The sequence below is a fragment of the Mesoplodon densirostris genome, chromosome 2 (genome assembly GCF_025265405.1).
Source record: "Mesoplodon densirostris isolate mMesDen1 chromosome 2, mMesDen1 primary haplotype, whole genome shotgun sequence".
In the NCBI taxonomy this organism is placed as follows: Eukaryota; Metazoa; Chordata; class Mammalia; order Artiodactyla; family Ziphiidae; genus Mesoplodon; species Mesoplodon densirostris.
In genome coordinates, this window is record NC_082662.1 from 110,443,960 (window position 1) to 110,459,994 (window position 16,035).

Below are 16,035 nucleotides of genomic sequence, written 5' to 3' on the forward strand. Positions count from 1 at the left end.
AAAAACTGGAGGAAGGACTGGGAACAACACAACTATCGATCAACAAGTAACTGAATTACCAGTTGCGGCTATACAATGGTATACTACTCAGCAATAAAAAGGAATGAACTACTGATACATGCACCTAAATATATATGAATCTCAAAACAGTTATGCTGAGTGAAAGGAGCCAGATACAAATGATACATTGTATGATACAAACTACCTATAATGACATAAAGCAAACCAGTGGTTGCTTGAGGGCAGGGATGGGGCCAAAGGAGGACATTGGTGAAGGGAGCAGGGGGGAAGAATTATAAAGGGGCACTAGGAAACCCTTTTTGCGGGGGTGGATGGATATGTCCATTATTTTGATTGTACTCATGTTCTCATAGGTATATACATATGTCTAAACTTAAAGTATACTTTAAACATGTACAGTTTATTGTATGCCAATTATACCTCAGTAAAGTTTTTTTTTTTTTTGCTTTTGTTTGTTTGTTTGTTCAAAGAAGAGATGAGGGTGGTACAGAAATTAGTTGAGAGATGTCATTTGAGGTGGAAGATTATGGCCTTGGCTTGAAAGAAAGCTCTGGCCAAGCCAGAAAGAAGGGGCAGTCCAGTCTAGCCCTGAGAAAGAGCAAACGGGTTTAGGGGAAGGTGACTAGACCATGTTAACTAGAGCAGAAATCCTGTATAGCAGTAGGAGATAGAGCTGTGGAAGAAGGAAGAGGCAGATTATGGAAGGCCTTGAACATCAAGCTTTTTAAAAGTGTGCACTGGGTTGTAGTTCCACCATTTACTTCCTAAACAATCCTGGACAAGTTCTTTAACTTTTCTGAAATTCAATCTCCTTTACCTATAAAATAAGGATGGAACCCATCTTAAGTGGTGGTTGTGAAGATTAAATGAGGCAATGCTTGTAAACCGCTTAGCAGAGGACAAGGTAAATATTTATGTGCTCAAGAAGTAGAAGCAATTATTATTATAACAAGTATTGTTATTAACTCCAACTTAAGCAAATGTATACAGATGTTTGAGAAGGAGAAAGATCAAAGAGGTTCTTTAGGAGGATAAATCTCACCATCACTAATCACCTCCCCTCCAGAGTTAAAATACCAAACTCTAACACCTCCGTCCCCTTTCTCACTCTGTAACTTCCTGCCTAGTAAACACCGGAGGAGCCCATGGTCAGTAACCAAAGCTCTCTCACATTAGTAAAAGTATTTCAGCTGGTGAGCCCTACAACTATGGGGACAAATTAAACTGAGCTGAACTATGGTCTCTGGAATGGAGAATGAGAGCACACCACCCAAGATTTTCAGCCACCACCATAGACTTATATCCAGGGTGCATGCTGAAAATAAAGCAGGCGGTATTTCTTTTTATTTTAATTTTAAAGCATAAATATTTCCCCCAAAATCCAGGTTTTCGGAAAGGGGTCTTACTTTCTCAAGTCCGTTAAACATTGAACTATGAGTTTATTCTCTGGAGAGTTTCCGAGAAGAAGCCTTTCTGTGCCTCAGTTTCCTCATTTGTAAAATGGGACATAATAATGGTAACTATTTCATAAGGTTCTTGTGAGGATTAAATGAGTCAATATGTGTAAAGGACCTGGAACATCGTCTGGCATACAGTAAGTACTCTGCAGGTATCATCTAAACTTTAAGGACTTTATTTCTTCTATCTTGTTTATAGTGCTTCTTGTTTGTGGTGATTTTTGTTTGGTTTTGTGGTCATGTATTTTTCAATTACTGAGCATTAACAGTGTCCTCATAACAGGCTATTTCTGCCCCAGTGCACTTCTGGAGTAGAAGTAAGTTTGGTTGATGGTTTATAAATATTCATCTTCCAAGTCAGAGGCACTCAGCTTTTCCACAGACCCAGTAGTGGTTTTATCTGTTCATTTCATTTAGTTAAAAACTATATTGCAGATACAATAATCCAGCCAAGCTTTTAAATTAACTGGTAACTTTATTAATAACAATAGCATCTACACACATCTGAAAACACACATATAAGAAACATAGATTTATTCAGTCTCTGATAATGTCTGGAGTCCATTTGGATTCATGAAACCCCTGCAGTTAACTCCAGGACCCCTATCCAAAAGCAGAGTTGAATAACTCATCAGACCATCAGTGTCTTTATCAGCAAAATCAAGGCTTGGACAGAAAGATTCAACATTCTGTAATTACATGAAGTAAAACTAAAATACAATTGTCCTCACATCTGAGGATACAAAGGTGGACAAGGTTAGCTGCATGACCAGTGGACCAATCACTTTGCTTCTCTCAATCTCGTTTTTAAAGGGATATTAATCTTGTCTATTGTATACGGTCTCCTGAAAAGCAAATGAGATGGTGAACATAAATTAAAAGCTCATCTCCGTGAGGAACAAAGGATCAGGATAGAAGGAGGATGTCATAAATAGAGAAAGGAAAAGGATTTCCAGTGACCAATGTTCTGAATTTAATGAAAATCCAAGAGATTAGGCCAAACTGAGAAACATAAAGGAGGGACAAAACTGCCACCTCCCCCTTAAAGCAAAAAAAAAAAAAAATCTTAACAAAGTCCTCCTCCCAGCTGTTGCCCTGAGGTGACCACGGACAGACTTGGGGAAGGAGCTCCAAAAGCATTTCCATTTTCATCACTTTTTCACATACATCTAATGAAAATGAACCGCACCCATCCATCCACGGAAGCGATTAAAAAAGGAGTGGGACAGAAAAATTAATTCAACAAATATTAATTCAATAAGTATTGAAGTGTCCTCTGTGCGCCCAGTACTGGTTGGCACTGACGATATAGAGGAAAACCAAACCAGCAAAGTTTCTGTCAAGGGCTTGAGGAGAAAGACCATAAACAAGAATATAAACGAACAAGACAATTTCTGATCGCTGCTAGGAGGAAGATAAAATAGAGTGAGGGCCCAGGACAGGCAGGAAGGAGGCGCAAACTCCTGAGTGGATGACTTGGGAAGGTTTCTGAGAGGTGACGTTTGAGCCCAGACTAAAATGACTAGTGCCTTACAGTTACTTGAGGCCGAAACATTCCAAGATAAGAGAATTAAATGCAAAAATGATCCACAAACCAAAAAATAACAGGTATTCCAAAGCACCAAAGTGAGCGGTGGAAAGCGGAATCTATGAATTCTGGAGCGGCGCGAGATTTTGAATATTCATGTCGTCCAATCAGGGAAAGGCTGAGACCAGGCAGCGCGGGTTCAGTCCTAAGTACCCCGAACTACTGGTATCCACAGGAGGTCACGTCGCAGGGCATAACTGGTGACTGGGCACCCAAGCAGCTGCCAAACTCTCGGGAGAATTCTTCAGGGCTGTGATGCAGTGTTCGCATAACCCGGGCTTACTTACGTCCTGGGGTCCTTTCTTAAATGAGGATGGCCGAAATCACACTTTGTTTTAGAACACCGATGAAACGTACGCAACAGAGCCACCAGGACACAACAGTCTACGAGCAGAGGGTGGGAAGGAGCAGTCTCAGTATCCTAATTTAGAACTGACTCATAAGAAACCTAAGCAGCACAGTGAGGAGTTGACTCGGCCTAGATTCAAAAGCAAAGCCAATCACGCGCCAGGAACCTCAAGTCATAAGGGCCTAAAAAGCTACGTGTGCCACTTGCCATTACTTTTATCCAACTACTGCAACTTACTTTGTGAGAAGAGACTGAGGGAAAACAAGTGAACAAAGCTCTTCTCTGGTGATTAGGTGGGTGGCTCTGAAAAGAGCCTTTGGAAAATCAAGCGGCCCGGCGACTTGTGCGAGCGCCGCGTCCCGGCAGGGACTCACTTGGAGCTGGTGTACTTGGTGACCGCCTTGGTGCCCTCGGACACAGCGTGCTTGGCGAGCTCGCCGGGCAGCAGCAGGCGCACGGCCGTCTGGATCTCCCGGGAGGTGATGGTCGAGCGCTTGTTGTAATGCGCCAGGCGCGACGCTTCGCCCGCGATGCGCTCGAAGATGTCGTTGACAAACGAGTTCATGATGCCCATAGCCTTGGACGAGATGCCGGTATCCGGGTGCACCTGTTTCAGCACTTTGTACACGTAGATAGAATAGCTCTCCTTGCGACTGCGCTTACGCTTTTTGCCGTCCTTCTTCTGAGCTTTGGTGACAGCTTTCTTCGAGCCCTTCTTGGGCGCGGGAGCGGATTTTGCCGGCTCAGGCATTGTAGAATACAACACCCGTTAGCAAAGAAAAGTAGTATGAGAATGGGCGGGCCTGATCCTTTTATAACCACTGTATGCAAATTAAGGCTTCAAAAGTCTTACGTTTCCATTGGGCCATGTAGAGACCTTGCGTTATCAGTAATAGCTACGTAACAACACCGACTCTTGACCTTATTGGCCATTTCTGGAGCCAATTTAGGACCAATGAAAAATTCGTTCCTGACCCCACCCCTAGGAAAGCTTATAAAAGCTTTCCAGTTGCTGATCTTTCAATCCTCGTTGTTGCGAGAATCTGAGCTCTAGGCCTTGTAGCATTATATTCAGTTATGTCTGGCCGCGGAAAGCAAGGAGGCAAGGCCCGCGCCAAGGCCAAGTCGCGGTCGTCCCGCGCAGGTCTGCAGTTCCCGGTGGGGCGAGTGCACCGTCTCCTACGCAAAGGCAACTACGCTGAGCGGGTGGGGGCTGGTGCCCCCGTGTACATGGCGGCAGTCCTTGAGTACCTGACCGCCGAAATCCTGGAGCTGGCGGGCAACGCGGCCCGAGACAACAAGAAGACGCGCATCATCCCTCGTCACCTGCAGCTGGCTATCCGCAACGACGAGGAACTGAACAAGCTGTTGGGCAAAGTCACCATCGCCCAGGGTGGCGTTTTGCCCAACATCCAGGCCGTTCTATTACCAAAGAAAACCGAAAGCCACAAAGCCAAAAGCAAATAAATCCAGACAAAGTGAACCAAAGACCAAAGGCTCTTTTTAGAGCCACCCAAGTTTTCAAAAAAAGAGCTAATGCGCTGTTTCGTGATCAGCCCTTCATTTGACACTTTGGTGGCTCTTAAAAGAGCCTTTGGGGTGAGTGGGGTTGGTGTCAAGCCTCCTAATTACTTATTCTTGCCAGGCTTGTGACTCTCCGTTTTCTTGGGCAACAAGACTGCCTGGATATTGGGCAAGACGCCGCCCTGGGCAATTGTGACACCCCCGAGTAACTTGTTGAGCTCTTCATCATTTCTCACGGCTAGTTGCAAATGGCGAGGGATGATGCGCGTCTTCTTATTGTCTCGGGCCGCGTTGCCGGCCAGCTCCAGGATTTCCGCTGTCAGGTACTCCAGCACGGCCGCCAGGTACACTGGCGCGCCGGCCCCCACTCGCTCGGCGTAGTTGCCTTTGCGCAGCAGGCGGTGCACTCGCCCCACGGGGAACTGAAGGCCAGCGCGGGATGAGCGCGACTTGGCCTTGGCCCGAGCTTTGCCTCCCTGCTTTCCGCGTCCTGACATTACGGCTAAAAATGCAGTTACAGCTTCTTTTTCAACGAGAAGGATGTGGCAAGGATAACCCATTTGATGTAATTTATAAGAGCTACCGGGAGGGGTGAAGCGAAGTGGTTTGATTGGCTAAAAGCTGAGTCCGATCGAACAGCCAATAGGAAAGCGGAAAGCAGACTCTTCGTTTGCATCTTGTACTACGAGGAAATGACGGCCTTGGTAAGTACCTTCCAATCGCTGTGAGCCACATTAAAGCCCCTTATTTGCATGCCAGGATTTTTAAAGCGAAGGCTTTCAAGCAACACGCTGTTTTGTTTTTTATTGAGTGGCAATTTTTTTCCAGCTTAAGAGTGGTAGGTTTTTTTTCACCAAGGGAAATCCCAAGAAGGACCCAAAAGGACTGCAGAGAGCCTCCGGCAGATGTAGAGTTACTCCCACTCAAGGGTACCGAATTCTGAAGCTGATTATCCCCTTGAGCCCTAAATTACCCTCCAAGTCCCTCCCTTTCTGACTCGTCAAAGCTAAACTTCCTTAAAGAATATAGTGCTACTAAGGCCTCCCCCATTCAATTTACCGTTGCCTGCGGTGTGGCTTAGCCCCTTGCCACCCGCCACTGCTCTTCGGACTCCAGTTTGACCGAGGCTAGCATAGAATTAGTCATCCTCCTCTTTACCTCCGGGCGGCGTCCAAAACCGCCTTGAACCTGAAGGCGGCTTTCCCTTGGCTTTCAAAATGTCGCCCTTCGTCTTTCCTCATCCTGCTTCTGTTCCTTTGCCCTTTGTTTTTTTTAACCAATTTTATTTATTTAATTTTATTTCTCCCCACCCCCACCCCTCAACTCTGGCAACACCAAATTCCTCTGCCCGTCTTTAAATCCCGGTGTCCAGCTGGGCTCTGCCTCCCTACTCGGCCCTCCCCCACACTCCTCCATTCTTCACTCTTCCCGAAGAGCCTTACCCAAATCCATGCTTTCAACTAACACCCAAATTTGTTTCAGAAGCTCAGACCCATATACGTAACTGCTGACTGGATACTTCAACCTGTTTGTCCCAATAACTCGACCTATCCAAAAGCAAACTCATCCAAACACCCACACACACACACCCTCCTCTTTGCTCTCTTTACCCGAATGGCACCAACAATCTTCCAGGTACCTAAACCAGAATCCACTGTTCCTGCATCTCAACAGCATATCCAGTGTTACTTCTTTAACTTCAGCCTTTCCCTCCATGATCCTCTTGTTTGCCTCTCTTAGACTTCAGCAACAGCCCCTAGAGACTCGTTTGTGTAATCCTCCACCTACCTTCCATAGAAATTTTTCCTGAAAGTTCCATTTCTTTCTCCTCAGCTTCCCATCCCTGGGAGTTTTACATCCCCACCCCATTTTCACCCTTTTCTGAATATCCCATAAAGCTGAAACCGCTGAAATGCATCTGGGGTCTCCAGGGAGCTTCAATTCTTTATGTCTCAGCGCAGAAAGAATTCAGCGAGAGGCAAAGTGACAGATAAGTGATTTATTAGAATAGGACACTTGTGAGACTTCCCAAGCGGCTGGGTGAGAGGGTGCTGTGCTCCGAGAACTTAGTGGGGTACAGTTTTATAATCAAAGGAAAAGTGGGGAGGGGGAAAAGACCACCTTCTTCCTCATTCTTGAGTAGACGTCAAACTTCCAGCATCAGCTCCTCCTCCACGTCGGGGGGGGTGGGGTGGGGAGGGAGGTTCTTGTCCCTACTTGGTCAAGTCGGGACTGTCATGGTGCAATGGAAATGAGCAAAAAGGCTCTCATTTACTAAAAATGGTAAATCATCTCAGGTTTCAGTATAATGTCACCCTTTCCTTCTATTTTTTGTTTTTAGTGTGTGCAGAGAAGCATGCCCTTGGAATCAGCTTACTGAGCTCACTGGGCAGGATGTGGGTCTCATGCCACCATTGTTTTATTGTTTTGGGGTATGTCTCATGCTTCTGTTGCATAGTTTTGTTGCTACGCAGGCCTGCTTGATTGAGTGATCATTAACTTAGAGTGGTCTCCCATAGCTTTTTCTTTACTTACAATCCCCTAGTGGGATTAACTATTTAATTACCTACTTTGTCCCTTCACTATGTCCCTATCAAAGACAGGAGGTAGAATGCTATAGAGAAAAGAATAGACTTAAATTTTTCTCCTTGAGCTCTTTTCTAGTGTTCCTCTTTTATCCTCACCTGTGTTCAACTGACATTTATTGAGTACATGCTACCTATCAGGCAATGGGTATACAGATAATTGAGACTAGTACAAAGAGGTCTGTAATGAGATGCCTCTAGAAAATGGAGGAAATCTGGTGAACTCTGTAAGTTAAAATTAGTTAACATCAGCTATCTGTAGAGCTTACCCCTGGTAAGATGCTGGTATAGATTTGTGAAACACCCAAGTACAGTCAAAAGTAATGGGAGTGTTTCCTCAATAGTAGGATGCAACTGAAGATAATTCTAGCCAAACTGATTATAGTATTTCAGAAGATGCACATGTTAATAGAAAGATATGGTCCACATACCATCTAAATGGGGCAATTACAGTAGGAATGTGTTGTGCTTCTCTAACACTAAGAGTATGTGTCTGCTAGACACAAAGGTTTAGGCTATTATAGAAGGTTCCCTGGTGAAAGCATCAGCTTGTTCTCATAGTCTGGGTAAAATGTTTCTGAAGACTATCCAACCCTCTTCTCAGGTTCTGCTCTCAATTAACAACTTTCCAATTATTCTACTTTAGGATAAAAATATGAGACTGAGAAGGGGAGAACCAGTATGGGAAGATATATCTATCACTAGAAGTTAATTAATTTGAACTCTGACCTATTCATCAATTTCTTGTGATTTTGTTAGTGTAACTCTCTCCCCAAGAAGGCAATCAGCTCTGGAAGTTCTAATAGTGTCAACTTTTCAGCCCTACAGAGCACAACAAAATACAGTAGTAGGGACCCCACGACAACTCTGGTACCCTTCGAGGCCCTGCTTGAGGGGCCAGCTGACCTCCTGGTCTCTTTTTTACTTCTATCACAGTGAGCCTGTGCTGTTAGGAAGGGTAAAGGGAAAAGAGATTACCTTAAACCCTTATTATGAGATAAGCCCTATGTTAGGGGCTACCTATGAAGTAGATATACAGTTGTACCTCGGTACCAGGACCCCCAGTGGATACTAAAATCCAAGGATGTTCAAGTCCCTTATATAAAATGGTGTACTGGGCCTCCCTGGTGGCGCAAGTGGTTGAGAGTCCGCCTGCCGATGCAGGGGATACGGGTTCATGCCCCGGTCTGGGAGGATCCCATATGCCGCGGAGCGGCTGGGCCCGTGAGCCATGGCCGCTGAGCCTGCGCGTCCGGAGCCTGCGCGTCCGGAGCCTGTGCTCCGCAACGGGGGAGGCCACAACAGTGAGAGGCCCGCATACCGCAAAAAAAAAAAAAAAAAAAAAAAAAAAAAAAAAAAAAAAAAAAAATGGTGTACTATTTGCGTATAACCTAAGCACATCCTCCCAGATGAAGTGTCTCTAGATTACTTTTAATACCTAATACAATGTAAATGTTATGTAAATAGTTGTAAATACAGTGTAAAACTATGTAAATAGTTGCTAGGGCAGGGCAAATTCAAGTTTTTGCTTTTTGGGGATTTTCCAGATTTTTTTTTAGAATATTTTCCATCTACGGTTGGTTGAACCCTCAGATTCAGAACCCATGGATACTGAAGGATGACTGTAATTGTTTCACAGATAAGCAAACCAAGGCTCAGAGGCGTTTAAGCACTTGCTGAAGGTCACACAGCCACTTACAAAGACATGATTAGAACCAAGGTCTGCCTGACTCAAAGACTGTGCTCGTCATCCCTCCAAGCACACTACTTCACTAACTAGATTATGGGTTTCATGAAGTCACTTAATTTACCCAGCCTCGCTTCCTCCCTCTGTTACAGAGAGAGGGAGAGCTGGAGAGCAGGAGAGTTAGAGAGTGAGAGTGAGAGAGCATGAGAGAGGGATGGAATTAGACTTAATACTTTAAATTCCATCTAGCTATAAAACCTTATTAGATAAGTCCAGATAGGCCAATATCCTACAAATTTTATCAGGTTCAGTTACTATCTATTGCCACCCAGACCTCCCTTCCCAGCATTCTTACCAGAGTTATTAAAATATGTAACAGAGCAGGCCATTTGTAAAAGTCATACACCATCACAAACAGGCTGGATCTTATCTCCTTTAACACCTCTGGGATTTTTTTTTTTTTTTTTTTCAGTACGCGGGCCTCTCACTGTTGTGGCCTCTCCCGTTGCGGAGCACAGGCTCCGGACGCGCAGGCTCAGCGGCCATGGCTCACGGGCCCAGCCTCTCCGCGGCATGTGGGATCTTCCCGGACCGGGGCACGAGCCCGCGTCCCCTGCATCGACAGGTGGACTCTCAACCACTGCGCCACCAGGGAAGCCCCCAAATTAATTTTTTAATGAACAAATACTGAAGTAATCATCATAGGAAAAAGATGAATACTTTGTTGGGCATCTTACTCCTCACATTACAGATTAGTGTTTATTAGTTTTCGTTTTATTTTCTTTAATTACACATGAGGCGGCCACCATAATGTCTCAGTGCTTAAAGCCTCTAAGACTCTTAATCTGACCATGACAAACCTTCACTAAATAGTAAATATTGTCATTACTATGTTTTTTATTAGAAACAAAGACACTAAACTTGCCCTAGGGAGCTTGCAACTTACAAAGCTTTCATTTATTTTTGCAACAGGAATAATAATGTCGGCCCTCTCTATGCACATACTAGCTCACTATCCACCCGGTACATTTTACCGAACACCCAAGTATGCCAACAGTGAGTCTGGCATAACACATGCAGTGAATACATTGCCTCTGGCCAGATCTCTCTTTCCACATGATTGGTTTCCTCTAGTCATTCAAATCTCTGTTTAAATGTCCCCTCCACAGCAAGGCCTTCTCTGACCACAGCCTCCCACCATTCCCCACCACTGTCACTGGATTAGCAAATTACAAGGCCATCGCCAAAAACAAGTCCTTCTTAGAGATTCCATCTCTTTAACAGCACTCTAGTTGATTTACTTCTCTCTAGCCTGTCTCCTGCGTTCACTCAGATTACCTTGCACCAGACTACTGCCAAAGGCTTTTCTCCTCTTCTCCCTGCTTCTCTCTTCCCATTCCCTTAATATATTCCTCATACACTAGCCAGAGTGATCTTCTAATAGAAAATCTGATTCTTTTCTCACTTTATTCTTTTTTCCCAGGTGATTTCACTCCCCTCACCCACTTCCCCGCCTTCCCCCAGCCCACGGTCTCATTTCATCTTCAATGAGACTCTTCACATGCACTTCTCAGATGCTAAAACTAGTAGACAAAAGCTTAATGAAAAACAGAATAGTACATAGACTCAAAGTATCTCCTACAACTACAAAGGGAAAAAGAAAAATTTTACAGTTGAGAAACCTGAGAGATACCACCTTAATCAATTAATCAGAATTATCATTAACAATGAGACAAATTGAATTATATGCCCCCTAATATGCTTCAGTGAAAGGATTCAATATCACTTCTGCAGTTTTCCTGCCAAAAATGTATATCCTAAATCTGAATCAGAGTGAAATACTCAACAAACCCAAGTTGAGGGATATTTAACAAAATAAATGGTCTGTACTCGAAAATGTCAAAGTCGTGAAAGACAAAAAGACTAATGAACTATTCCAGATTAATGGAGACCAAAGAGACATAACAACTGAATACAGCATGTGATCCTAGATTGGATCCTGGCCCAGAATTTTTTTTTTCATTTTATATAAAGGACATTATGGGACAATTGGCAAATTTTGCATAAGATCTGTAGATTATAGTACTGTATCAATGTTAATTTCCAGAATTTGACAATTACATTGTGGTTATATAAGAAAACGTCTTTTTTTTTTTTTTTTTTACTAAATACACATTAGCAAATATATATTAGTCAGAGCTCTTCAGAGAAATAGAACAATAGGATATATATGGAGAGGGCAAGAGCAAACAAGTGAGAGAGAGAGAGAGAAAAAAAAAGAGAGATTTATTATAAGGAATTGGCTCACATGACAATGGAGGCTGACAAGTCCTGAGATCTGCAGGGTGAGTCAGCAAGCTGGAAACACAGGAGAGCTGATGGTGTAATTCCAGTCCAAGTCTGAAGGCTTGAGAACCAAGAGAAGCAATGCTGTAGTTCCAGTCAAAGACTAACAGGCTGGAGACCCAGAAAGAGCCAGTGTTTCAATTCAAGTCTGAAGGCAGGAAAGAAGCCAATGTCCCAGTTCAAAGGCAGTCAGGCAGGAAGGAACTCTCTTTTTCCAGGAGGGTTAGCCTTTTTGTTCTATTCAGGCCTTCAACTGATCGGATGAGACCCAGCCACAATAGGGAGGGCAATCTGCTTTACTCAGTGTACCAATTTTAATGTTAATCTCATCAAAAACACCCTCACAGAAACACCCAGAATAATGTTTGACCAAATATATGGGCACCCTGTGGCCCAGTCAAGTTGACACATAAAATTAACCATCACAGGTAGTTAGAGGTAAATGGACTTATCTCTGAAACTTACTCTCAAATGATTCAGAAAAATAATTATATATGTGTAGTTAGATACATAAAAAGAAACAAAGCAAACATGATAACATGTCAATATTTGGATAATCTGGGTATCAGGGTGAGGGGTATACAAGAATTATTTGTACTATTTTTGTATTTCTATAACTCTGAAAGCACCTAAGAAAAAGTTAAAAATAAAATACACACACATAGAACCATACATCCAACATGACATCTCTTCTTGGATATCATAAAGACACTTCAGACTCAAGTCCAAAACAGAATTGGGCACCTAGTCTTTCCCTTCCCCACCCTTCCAAACCTGTGCTTCTTCCAATATTCTGTATCTTAGGGAACAAATGCCATCCATCCAGATGCACAAACCTGATAGTTATCCTTCATACTTTCCCTCCCGTAACTAGCCCATTACCACATCCTGTGGGTTTTACCCTCCCAATGTATATCTTATAGCCACAATTTATTTCCATCTTCACCTGCATGACCACCAGCGTGGTCCAAGTCATCATCATCCCTCACCTAGACTGCTACACTAACCTTCCAACTGGTCTCCCTGCTTGCACTCTTACCTCCTCTACAGTTCTGCACACTGCAGCCAGGGATCTTTGCAAAATAAAAATTTAAAGATGGCTAAATGCAATGCATGATCCTTGATTGGCTTTCAAAAAATAAAAAATTATAAAGGCAGTAATGAGACACCTGGGGAAATTTGAATGTCAACTATATATTAATAATAGTATTGAACAAATATTAAACGTCTTAGGTGTGGTAATGGTATTGCGCTTATGTAGGAAAATATCCTTGTCTTAGGAGATATACGCTTAATTATATAGCAATGAAATGTAAAGATTTTCGCAACTCAAATGGTTCAGCAAAAATGAAAAGAATATTTTTATTATATACACACATTCAAAGAGAGATTAGGGCTTCCCTGGTGGTGCAGTGGTTGAGAGTCTGCCTGCCGATGCAGGGGACACGGGTTCGTGCCCCGGTCTGGGAGGATCCCACATGCCGCGGAGCAGCTGGGCCCGTGAGCCGTGGCCGCTGAGCCTGCGCGTCTGGAGCCTGTGCTCTGCAATGGGAGAGGCCACAACAGTGAGAGGCCCGCGTACCAAAAAAAAAAAAAAAAAGAGAGAGATTAAAAAGCAAATCTGGTAAAATGTCAGTAAATATAGGTGAAGAATAAATGGGGTGCTCATTGTACTAACCTTGCAATTGACATTATGTTAAATTTTTTGAATGTGATAGGGTATTGTAGTTATATAAGAGAATATCCTTGTTCTTAGGAGATACATACTGGAGTACCTAAGGGTGAAATGTCATGCTATCTGCAACTTATTTTCAAAAAAAGTATAGAAATACATTTTTAAAGTATATAGGTATACATAAAGTACTTAAACACAAAAGTATATATGTATAAGTATATAATATATATAAATGTAAAAAACAGTGAAAGATAGAGGATGCTGTTTTGCACTGTTCAACTTTTCTGCAGATTTGAAATTTTTCAAAATTAAGAGTTGGGGAAATACATATATGGAGAAATCTACAAAATATTAGGATACAAAATAAACTACTGGTTGAATTGATGAGTTATATATCATCTTGGAAAAATCTCATCCTGTTATATTACCACTGAAAACCTTCCCTAGCTTCCTACTGCTTCTAGGATAAAAACAAAACTGCCTAATGAGGCCTTCTCCCCACAGGCCTATACATTCACTCAGCTTCCCATGACCATCATCTCTGCCTCGTGGGCTCCAACCATGTCTAACTACACCCAAAGGAACCACTCCCCCAAAGTTCTCTCTCCTCCTGGCCTTTGCGCGTACAGCTACCACACTAGGACGGGCTGAGAAAGGGATTTTTGTGCCTCTTGTAAACTGTTTCCTTAAGTTTTCTCTTCTCCCCCAAGTCTGGACGACATGCCTCCTTAGCATCCTGCTCTTAGTCCCATCACAGCCCTTAGCACACAGTATTGCAACTGTCCGCTCACTGATCCATCTTCTCCAGTGTTCTGTAAACTGCCTGAGGACAGGGCCTGTCTTACCTCCCCAGCGTCCAGGACTGGTCTGGCGCACAATAATTATGTATTCAATAAATGAAATGGACTTCCATTTTCTTGTATGTAAAATAAGGGTGTTGGGCTAGATGATCTACAAGATGTATTGTCAATAAAATGAATCGAATAATCTCAATATCAATTGCACAGAAGTTCCCGTTTTCTTTACAATTCCTCAGGTTCAGAGCCTCCCACCACCTCACGAGTCGGGGGAAGTAGAGACTACAGTTCCCGAGAACCCTCAGGGCACCACGTGGTGCCGGCCCGGTCTATTGCGTAGCGAGGACTCCATTTCCCAGCGTGCCTCAGGACGCGAAGTCTGCGTTTCACCCGGAACGTCAGGAGTCCGGCCCTGAGTGGGAGCTGCGGTAGCGAAGACTGAGTGCAAGGTAGAAAGGGCACAGCCTGGGGTTCAGAGGGGACACAGGGACATTGGTTCAACCAAAAGCCCGGAGTTGCACATACCCTACTCTTGCAACCTCCAGCTCATTCTTTGCGAATCCCCTTAGTAAGGAACGTACCTCGCGCGCGGGCTCTCTCTAATCCACCGCCTCCCTTCAGCTGCTCGCGGCTGGAGGCCAGATTCCCCCACGTCACACAGAGGAAAGAGACGGTGCCTCGCGTCTCACTGTCGCGTCTAGGCGGGCTCCCAGTGTGGACGTTGGCCTGGGGTGAGGGCTGGGGTGGTTGAGAGACTGGTCTCTCACCAAGAGCGAGGCCCTGACCCTCACTGCTCCGGTCTTTGTCTCTGCCGTAGCTGATGCTGAGTGGGCAGCTGGTCGGAAGCCTGTTCTCCATGGCTGGCCGCGTCTGTGTGTCCCGGGGCAGCGCCAGATCAGGGGCCATCGGTCCCGTCGAGGCTGCCATTCGCACAAAGTTGGAGCAGGCGCTGAACCCCGAGGTCCTAGAGCTGCGTAATGAGAGCGGCGGCCACGCGGTCCCACCAGGCAGTGAAACCCATTTCCGCGTGGCCGTGGTGAGCTCTCGCTTCGAGGGACTGAGCCCCCTGCAACGGCATCGGCTGGTCCACGCGGCGCTGTCAGAAGAGCTGGCTGGGCCGGTCCACGCCCTGGCCATACAAGCGCGGACCCCCGCCCAGTGGAGGGAGAACCCTCAACTGGACACGAGCCCCCCCTGCCTGGGCGGGAGCAAGAAAACTCGAGGAACTCCCTGAATCCTGAGAGAGAGGGAGGACCGGGATCCAAACGGGTTGGGTGAGAATAAACTACTGCGGCCTTCTTCCCTTCAATACAGTCTGGTATTTGTAAGAGTTGAGGACCTGGGCCCCATTCAACCGGCATATACAGGTTCTCAGGAGACAGCAATTCATCTCACATCAAGGTCAGCCTAAGGAAAGTATACAATCACTCACTACTGCTCTTGCCCTGGACTATTAAGGAAAAGCTGCCCAGTTGTTTCGTGTTAAATTGTGACTAAGGAACCACCAGACCTTATGAGTTGCAAGTAATCCTGTACATTAAAAGAGAAATTAGTATATGAGGTGAATTGCTGTGTTGTTAAAGGCGTGTTGAACCAGTGCTACAGATGTTCTTGGGAGAAGAAAGATACTTGAAGCCTAGCATAGTCAGGAAGGGCTTCATTAAACCAGAAAGGAAAGGAAAGTTGTTGCAGGCAGGGGGAAGAGCCCAAGCAAAGGCATAGTAGCTGGACTGGGCAGAGAGTTATTGTACAAGACACATTTGAACTTCAGACTTGGGGAATGTTTGGCTTTCTATCAACCTGTCCATTTCCAAAAGGATTTACATTTGTTTGTGAGAAAAAAAAACACTAAAGCAGTGAAAAGATTATAATCTGGGAAATGAGTATAGAAGGGAGAGAAAACTTTACATAGCCCTTTTTCTTATGAGCCTTCCAAATGTCATAATTCTGAGGGAAGCTTAAGTAATGTCTAGATAAGCAACTTTCTGATGATCTCAATATGGAGA

The 16,035-nt window shown here is 44.4% G+C and overlaps 4 protein-coding genes across 5 annotated transcripts; 2 read left to right on the top strand and 2 right to left on the bottom strand.

Annotated features, from left to right (window-relative positions):
* Positions 1 to 1,933: 1,933 nt before the first annotated feature.
* On the bottom strand, positions 1,934 to 4,181 carry LOC132484192 (histone H2B type 2-E). The gene has a single exon (XM_060090436.1). It carries the CDS (start codon positions 4,164 to 4,166, stop codon positions 3,786 to 3,788), a length of 381 nt encoding a protein of 126 aa, XP_059946419.1. The 5' UTR covers positions 4,167 to 4,181; the 3' UTR covers positions 1,934 to 3,785.
* Positions 4,182 to 4,458: 277 nt separating this feature from the next.
* LOC132484195 (histone H2A type 2-C) lies at positions 4,459 to 5,102 on the top strand. The gene has a single exon (XM_060090441.1). It carries the CDS (start codon positions 4,493 to 4,495, stop codon positions 4,880 to 4,882), a length of 390 nt encoding a protein of 129 aa, XP_059946424.1. The 5' UTR covers positions 4,459 to 4,492; the 3' UTR covers positions 4,883 to 5,102.
* Positions 5,044 to 5,436, bottom strand: LOC132484194 (histone H2A type 2-B). The gene has a single exon (XM_060090440.1). The coding sequence runs from the start codon at positions 5,434 to 5,436 to the stop codon at positions 5,044 to 5,046; it is 393 nt and encodes a 130-aa protein (XP_059946423.1).
* Positions 5,437 to 5,443: 7 nt separating this feature from the next.
* Positions 5,444 to 15,338, top strand: BOLA1 (bolA family member 1). Of its 2 annotated transcripts, none has more exons than XM_060090438.1 (3): positions 5,444 to 5,643; positions 14,269 to 14,478; positions 14,847 to 15,338. In XM_060090438.1, the coding sequence occupies exon 3, from the start codon at positions 14,850 to 14,852 to the stop codon at positions 15,261 to 15,263; it is 414 nt and encodes a 137-aa protein (XP_059946421.1). In that variant the 5' UTR covers positions 5,444 to 5,643; positions 14,269 to 14,478; positions 14,847 to 14,849; the 3' UTR covers positions 15,264 to 15,338. The 2 variants fall into 2 exon arrangements, with proteins under 2 accessions (XP_059946421.1, XP_059946422.1); XM_060090439.1 differs by lacking the exon at positions 5,444 to 5,643 and adding an exon at positions 7,301 to 7,371.
* The last annotated feature ends 697 nt before the right edge of the window (positions 15,339 to 16,035 follow it).

Bases quoted from the DNA above. Each gene is read 5' to 3' on its own strand.
- LOC132484192 (XM_060090436.1), bottom strand. From the start codon at position 4,166: ATGCCTGAGCCGGCAAAATCCGCTCCCGCGCCCAAGAAGGGCTCGAAG.
- LOC132484195 (XM_060090441.1), top strand. From the start codon at position 4,493: ATGTCTGGCCGCGGAAAGCAAGGAGGCAAGGCCCGCGCCAAGGCCAAG.
- LOC132484194 (XM_060090440.1), bottom strand. From the start codon at position 5,436: ATGTCAGGACGCGGAAAGCAGGGAGGCAAAGCTCGGGCCAAGGCCAAG.
- BOLA1 (XM_060090438.1), top strand. From the start codon at position 14,850: ATGCTGAGTGGGCAGCTGGTCGGAAGCCTGTTCTCCATGGCTGGCCGC.